The sequence below is a fragment of the Merops nubicus genome, unplaced genomic scaffold (assembly GCF_000691845.1).
Source record: "Merops nubicus isolate BGI_N331 unplaced genomic scaffold, ASM69184v1 scaffold11486, whole genome shotgun sequence".
Classification (NCBI taxonomy): domain Eukaryota; kingdom Metazoa; phylum Chordata; class Aves; order Coraciiformes; family Meropidae; genus Merops; species Merops nubicus.
In genome coordinates this window covers 1-7,963 of record NW_008615698.1, presented here as the reverse complement: position 1 = coordinate 7,963, position 7,963 = coordinate 1, and the positions used below count along the sequence as shown (strand labels likewise).

The window sequence follows — 7,963 nt, the reverse complement described above, 5'->3', positions numbered from 1 at the left end:
TGAGTGAAGTGCCAGAGCTCAGCCTGGGCTGCTGCTGCTGCTGGGTTGGGGTTTATCTGCTGCTGGGGGGGCACCAGGCTGCTGGGACAGGTGGGTGTTTCCTTGGTGGAAGGGGGGTTTGAGTCAGTAGCAGCAGAGAGTGATGGCTATGAAAGAAATGAAGTATGACGTGGCTTTTTAGGAAAATTCAAGCCCTCCCCTTGTTGATTCACTCCCAAAGCTGTTACACCCTGCAGTCCACTCCCAAAGCTGTTATAGAATCATAGAATCCTTTAGGTTGGAAGGGACCTCCAAGATCATCAAGTCCAACCGTTGAGCCATTAGGGCTCTAAAGTCCTCTGCTAAAACAGATCAGAATCTGTCAGGGTTGGAAGGGACCACAAGGATCCCCCAGTTCCAACCCCTCTGCCATGAGCAGGGACACCTCCCACTAGATCAGGCTGCCCAGAGCCTCCTCCAGCCTGGCCTTAAAGACCCCCAGGGATGGGGCCTCAACCACCTCCCTGGGCAACCCATTCCAGGGTCTCACCACTCTCCTGGGGAAGAACTTCTTCCTCACATCCAGCCTGAATCTGCCCACTGCCAGCTGTTACACCCTTCAGTGGGGTGAACATTTTGGAAATTTCAAGAGTTTTGCAGGGTAACATTAATGTGCTTACCTGGGGTGGTTCCTCCTCCATAGGCCTGTGCAACTGGCTGCTGTTAGAAGAAAATTTAATACTATAAATAAGTCCTCATCTGTTCTGCCAGAAAGGAGATCCTTTGTTTTTCAATAATGGAGAATTACAGTAAGAGATTTCTGTCATTCCAACAAAAAATAACCACCCTGTGGGAATTTATAGCCATACTTTTAAGCACTCCCCTTATATATTTAATATATATCTAAATATTCCTGCTAAAGTTCATCAGGAATAATTATGACTTGATTCATAAAACTTGAGGCTTTTATGAATAATTTCTAGCTAACTTGAGCATGTCACAGACTGCATAATCATAGAATCATTTGGGTTGGAAGAGACCTTTCCTATGAAGTCCAGCTGTTAGCCCAGAGGTCCCCACTGCCCCATGTCCCTCACCCCACATCTCCACAGCTTGGAAACCCCTCCAGGGGTGGGGACTCCACCACTGCCCTGGGCAGCCTTCCAGGGGAAGAAATTGTCCCTCAGCTCCAACCTCAACCTCCCCTGGTGCTACTTGAGGCTTTTTCCTCATGCCCTATCACTTATTTGTTGGGAGAACAGACTGTGATCCCCACCAAGTGATAATATTTTTCTGAAATAGTTTAATTTTTTTGATTCTATGATTCTTTAGTGGCTCTAAGTTAGGATAAAAAGATGTTTAATAAAATTGCTGATGTGTTTTATATAGTGCTGCTTCAAAGAAGGAGGATGATGATGCCCAGCCTGTTAAAAAAACCTACACGTGGAATACAAAGGAAGAAGCAAAACAAGCATTTAAGGAGTTGCTAAAAGAAAAGGTATTTGGGTCATCTCTTCCTAATGCCTTATTGAACAATTCTAACACTTCACTTCAGTGTTGGGGAAATTTGGGTGGCCAATGATTTTGTCTCACAGAGGTACATTTCTAATTGCTGCCTGGTTGTCTGAGCCCTCCATTTTTCATCTTTCTTTTAAAGATGAAGTGTGAGTAAGATGAGACTGGCTTTGGTTTTCCCTCAGAGTATACAGGATCTGCTGTGCTTTGTCTAGAAAGTCAGCATAGTTGTCAGGCAAAATTCCACAAGAATTTACTGTGAGATTGGCAGCAATCCCAGAAGTCCTTTTTGTTTTCCATGTTGACTATGGATAACCTGAAATTTAATAAAATTTAAAATAAATTTGTAACAAAGAATGTGGCACCTTGAAAGACTAGAGCTTTTTTTTTTTCCTGAGGGCTATTTTTTAAACAATTAATCACTCGTGGTTGGGTATCTATTCCAAATGTAATTAATTAATGATTTAATGTCTTCACAGCGGGTACCATCCAATGCTTCTTGGGAACAAGCTATGAAAATGATCATTAATGATCCCAGATACAGGTACTGCTTGAGCCTCTCCTCATTACTTGGATTTTATGCCTTTTCTTGGGTATAAAAATGCACAATGCCAGTGTTTTTATTACTTTCTTTACAACAATCTGCCATTGATCCTGAGGGAGAGGCAGGGGGATGATTGGACATTTAGGTGAGGTTTCATTTTGTCCCAGATGTGGATTATTGAAATGGATTCTCTTTTGGTTCTTTGGGTTTGTATTTCTGATTGAATTCCCTTCTGTATCATTGACACTGTTGGTTTTTTTTCTTTTCTATGAAGTGCTTTGGCAAAATTAAGTGAGAAGAAGCAAGCCTTTAATGCTTACAAAGTTCAAACAGAAAAGGAAGAGAAAGAAGAAGCAAGATCAAAATACAAGGAAGCTAAAGAATCCTTCCAGCGTTTCCTTGAGAACCATGAAAAGATGACATCCACAACAAGATACAAGTAAGACCACTATGAAATGAAGCTCCAGCCTTCACTAGATCCCAAGTTCATGACCAGATCTTGGGTTGTATTTCTACTTACATCAGAAGCTCACCCCATTATCAGCACACTGCTCATTCGAGTTGTGTTTCTGCCTGGGTCTGTGAAGATGAGAATATTTGTGTTGCTTTAATTTAGCAGTGGGTTTCTCCAGGCTGATTGCACAGGAAAGTTGTGATTCAGCAAGAGTGAGCCAGCAAAATTTGTCATCAGGTTTCCATTTTTGGCACCAGGTTTCATTTTTAACTGTTTCCTTTCTTTAATAAAGAGACAGAAAAGTGTCACGGGAAATGTTTCCCAAGCAGGAAAATGAGGGAGGTGTCATACAAAAGCATCACTGCTTCTAACAGTGTTATTAATGTTGTTATGAGCTGAGGGGACAACTTAAGTCCCTGTTCACCAATAATTGACTGTGTGCTTGTTGTTCTGCACAGAAAAGCTGAACAAATGTTTGGGGAGATGGAGGTCTGGAATGCCATCTCTGAGCGCGATCGCCTGGAGATCTATGAAGATGTCTTGTTTTTTCTGTCTAAGAAAGAGAAGGTAGTTCTCAAACTTTTCACTTGTTATCTTTCAACTTTCAAGAGTTAACAGGCAGAAGGGGGTGAATCCTGACCCAGACTCCTGCAGGGTACACCACTGAAGTTGTGGAACTGTGCTGCAGGGTGGTGGTTTGGAGATGAGGATTTCCTGGACAGCCCTTTCTGACAGTGGGCAAGCACACTAGGAGCAGATTGCTCTCCTTCCCACCCAGGGTTCATTGCAGTCTGCTGGGGAGCAAGGTGAACCCCCTGACCTGACTCTGTATGGCAGATGCAACAGCAGTGCCTTTGAAGGGTCTTTGTTCTTGAGAGATGTTGCAGCTATAATTTAATTTTTAATATGATTGTAATACATTTTATGATGGGTTTTACTCTGGACTGCTCTGAATCAGACAAACTACCACAGGCTTGCTACAGAAAGCTGAGTTTCCTTTAGCCTCAGTGGTTCTCCTCTGACTGTGAGGATCTGGACCCAAATCATAAAATGGTTTGGGTGGGAAGGGACATTTCAAGGTCATTTACTCCAAGCCCCCTGCAGGGACATCTGCAGATAGAATCATAGCACCATTAATCTTGGAAAAGACCTCTAAGATCAAGTGCAACTATAAAACCAACACTACTGTGACCACTAAACTATGTCTCAAGCTTACACACATTTTTGGAACCCTTCTAGGGTTGGTGAGTCCATGCCATGGATGTGACAGGTTGCTCAGAGCCCTGCCCAGCCTCAGGGAATTCCAGGGAATGGGGTATCTGGGCAGTTGACCTTCACTGTGATCTGGTAGTGATGCTAGAACTCACCAACCCCCATGGATAGAGGGAGAACAGGCAATTAGAAACAAATTGTGTAGCAAGAGGCCACCATCCAGCCAGGGCTGCTCCAGAAATGGCTTGTGGTGAGCTCATGTGGGCTACAGCTGCTGTTCAGCAGCACAGTTGGCCCTAGGGCCTGTTCCCTGAACATACTTTCCCAGCAGTGTCTCTGGAAGGTGAGCACCATTTCAGGGGCTCTTCCATCAGTCAGGGGTAATAGTACCAGCATGGTTTATCTGTGGGTGCAAGTGATAATGGCCTGTAAAAATTGTATGTGGGATGTCTGTAGGTCCAATTTGTCTTATGTTGCTTCACATGTAAATGAAAGGACAATTCTGTGGTGTTTTGGAGAGTAAATCTGAGGGGTCATGTATTTTTGTCTATGCAGTCTCAGATTTAATGAGGAAAAAATGCCCTTTCCCCCTCAGGAACAAGCCAAACAGCTGAGGAAGAGGAACTGGGAGGCTCTGAAGAACATCCTGGATAACATGGCCAATGTCACTTACTGTACTACTTGGTCAGAGGCTCAGCAGTATCTGATGGACAATCCCACGTTTGCAGAAGATGAGGAACTGCAGAGTAAGTAAAGGATCTGTGTCTCTCTTTGGGAAGAGGGAGTGCACATGTCTTTAGCAGCAAAGACTCCTGCCTGGGTGTCCAGTCCTCAGCCACTCTGGCAGCAGCTGAGCAGCCCCTGTGAAGGACTCTCTTGTTTGCTTCCTAAAAAAACACACCTTGGTTTCCCAAACCATTCCTGATTAATGTTAATGACAAAGCAGAGGCTGCCTTGTTGTGGGGAAACTGTGGAATTGCATCTGAAATTGGAAGTGTTATTTGACAACATCCTATGGGGTGCAAACACTTTCTTCTGCTAGACTGAGGTCCTCTGTTTGCTCTCCTAGAGAATTAATTGGTTTTTACTCATTTAGAGTAAAAAGGCAGGTTTTCCATACCTCTTTTTCTTCTAAATGAGTTGATCCTGTATTTTAAGAGCAGCACATGCATTTAGACAGCTGCTAAAGCCTTTGGCAAAGATACTCTGTGTTCTTACCTCTGTTTTAAGATATTTGTGGTAATGAGGGGAGATGCTCAGGTGCTTCTCCACAGTACTTGTCTCTAGGTTTTGGTGAGGATAACTGATGTGGGTTGGGGCAGGCTGGATTTGCTGCTGTGCAGCTCTTCCTCCATCTCAGTGCTCAGTGAAGCCCCCCACTCACACTGACAGCTGTTATCTCACAGTAAGAAACTTCATCCAGCAGGAAGAAATAACCTGATTTTTACTCTTCTCACTGTTGTTACCTGTTGCTAGACATGGATAAGGAGGATGCACTCATCTGTTTTGAGGAACACATCAGGGCACTGGAAAAAGAGGAGGAGGAAGAAAAGCAGAAGAGTTTGCTTCGAGAAAGAAGGCGGCAGCGTAAGAACAGAGAATCTTTCCAGGTTGGTGGCCTCTTCCTGTCCTAGATGGGCTGTGACCATTCTGTGTGGTTTTGATTCCTCAGGGCAGGCTGAGGGCTGTGGATAACCCAGCAGTTACCAGCATGGTAGCATTTTTTTTTTTCTATTTAATACACATGCTTGCCAAAAAGCTGGAAAAGGGGGAGCTAGTAGATTGGAATGGAAGGGAAATACAATTGGGACAGTGGGAATGGTGCAGGAAGGCAGGAAGACATTAAAAATGATTTTTTTTAATCCCATTTTAACAAAAATGGAATTCCCTTCCAGCTGTTAGCCAAGTGGAAGTATGATGCCTGACTACAAACTCCCCTTTGACTTGTATTTTGTAGCTATTTTTGGATGAACTGCACGAGCACGGACAGCTACATTCCATGTCCTCCTGGATGGAGTTGTACCCAACCATCAGCTCTGACATCAGATTCACTAACATGCTTGGTCAGCCTGGTAAGAACACTGTCTCTTCCAGCCCTGGAGCAAGTCAGGCTAAAAGGCTGGGATTTGGGGCAGAATAGAGGCAGGGCTGTTTGTTTATTTTTCTAAATGTCTAAAAAAATGCAGCTCTTGTATTAGAGCTAGCTTTTGACTTATCTAGTTTTTTCATCAGGATCCACAGCACTTGATCTTTTCAAGTTCTATGTTGAAGACTTGAAAGCACGTTACCATGATGAAAAGAAGATAATAAAAGATATCTTAAAGGTAAGGGGGGAAAATGCTCCATTTATTTGGGTTCTTTTCATGCCAAATGTATCCCTCAAGTGAAGCTCCTTGCTGGGGGGGTGTTGGGCTTTCACGTCGTGTTAGCATCACGTGTGGCAGCACTGAGCCATGAGTTCCTGACCTGCCTGATGCCAAAAAAGCCATTTTCTTGCAGGATAAAGGATTTGTGGTTGAAGTGAATACTTCTTTTGAAGATTTCGTTACGGTCATCAGCTCAACTAAAAGAGCTACTACTTTAGACGCAGGGAACATCAAGCTGGCTTTCAACAGTGTAAGTATCCATATAGAGAAATGTCCCAAAACTTACAAAATCTCTTCTAAAAGCAAGATTTGGCCTTATCTTCACTCTACTGCTGTGACTACTGTTGGAATATTTGCAGCGTGCTTTAGAGTTGGTTATTTGGGGAGCTGGTATGAGGATAAAGATTGCAGAGGTATAGCTTGATTCAAAACAAGCATTTCAACCTGAGGAATATTCTCTCATTTATACATCCCTTTTCTTACAAGGGATTATTTTAGTGTGTGTTTCTGCAGCTCTGGCTTGTGTGAGGCTTTAACTGTTTCAATTCTGTTTGAGAAATAGTTGCATGCTTTAAAAAAACAAGTAACTGCTTCATTTTCCTGCACGCCCAAGGGGCAGCGTGCTTTAGAGTTGGTTATTTGGGGAGCTGGTATGAGGATAAAGATTGCAGAGGTATAGCTTGATTCAAAACAAGCATTTCAACCTGAGGAATGTTCTCTCATTTATACATCCCTTTTCTTACAAGGGATTATTTTAGTGTGTTTCTGCAGCTCTGGCTTGTGTGAGGGTTTAACTGTTTCAATTCTGTTTGAGGAATAGTTGCACGCTTTAAAAACAAGTAACTGCTCCATTTTCCTGCATGCCCAAGGGAAAAACTTGAGAATTGAACTGTCATTGGGTTTCCTGAAGCAGAATTACCAGTCATTGTGATGTCTTTTCAACTGATCTTACACCTTCTGCTTGATCCAGCTGCTGGAAAAGGCAGAAGCCCGGGAGAGAGAGAGGGAGAAGGAAGAGGCTCGGAAGATGAAGCGGAAGGAATCTGCCTTCAAGAGCATGTTGAAGCAGGCAACCCCTCCCATCGAGCTGGATGCTGTCTGGGAAGATGTATGTATGGTGAAACACTGCCCAATTTACCCAACAGGCTGCTGCTTGTTGGTGCTTTTAGGAGTAAAATTAGATTTCCCCAAGCTCTGTTTCTGGGGTTGTAGCTCAGACCCTCTCGTTTCATCAGCACACTGAAATTTGATGTAACTTCATTCTGTTGATACTTTGGTTTGGTTACAATTTAAAATAACTTAAAACCAACTAAACAAAAACAACCTGCTTAGTTAAAAGTCTGTTGCTTGGTGCTGGTGAAGATAACCTTTTAAAACCTTTCCTGTTCAAGTGTACTGTGTACAAAAATGCAGGAGAAGCCACCCTGACTCTGCAGGCCTCCATCTGCTACAGCTCTGCTGAAGGCTGTCCTGGTTGGGAGCCTGGTGTTCAAATAGTTCAGCCTTGTAACAGGACAGTGGCTTTTTTAACTGGTGAAGTCATGTCTTGGTATTATTATTATTATTGAAGCATAGAATTAATGAGGTTGGAAAAGACCTCTGAGATCATCGGCTCCAACCATGAACCCAACAATCCCTTGGCCACTAAACCATGTCCCCAAGTGCCACATCTACATGATTTTTGAACCCCTCCAGTGGTGGGGACTCCAGCACCTCCCTGGGCCACTCCTCACCACTCTGCCAGGAGAGAAATTTGTGGAGCAACTCCAGCCCATTGCCTCTCATCCTATCACTGGTTCCTTTGGAAAAGAGACCAACCCTCACCTCACTCCAGCCTCCTTTTGGGGAGTTGTAGAGAGACAGAAAGTCTCCCTTCAGCCTTCTCCAGACTAA

The 7,963-nt window shown here is 43.6% G+C and overlaps 1 protein-coding gene across 1 annotated transcript; it reads left to right on the top strand.

The window, feature by feature from the left end:
• Nucleotides 1-1,368: 1,368 nt before the first annotated feature.
• On the top strand, nt 1,369-7,178 carry LOC103775163 (pre-mRNA-processing factor 40 homolog A; the record flags this gene model as incomplete). The annotated part of the gene is made up of 10 exons (XM_008942607.1): nt 1,369-1,477; nt 1,974-2,038; nt 2,313-2,477; nt 2,951-3,059; nt 4,300-4,450; nt 5,181-5,314; nt 5,662-5,776; nt 5,937-6,028; nt 6,204-6,320; nt 7,041-7,178. Coding segments are annotated over 10 exons (1,195 nt in total), but the record flags the coding sequence as incomplete, so codon positions are not given.
• Nucleotides 7,179-7,963: the final 785 nt, after the last annotated feature.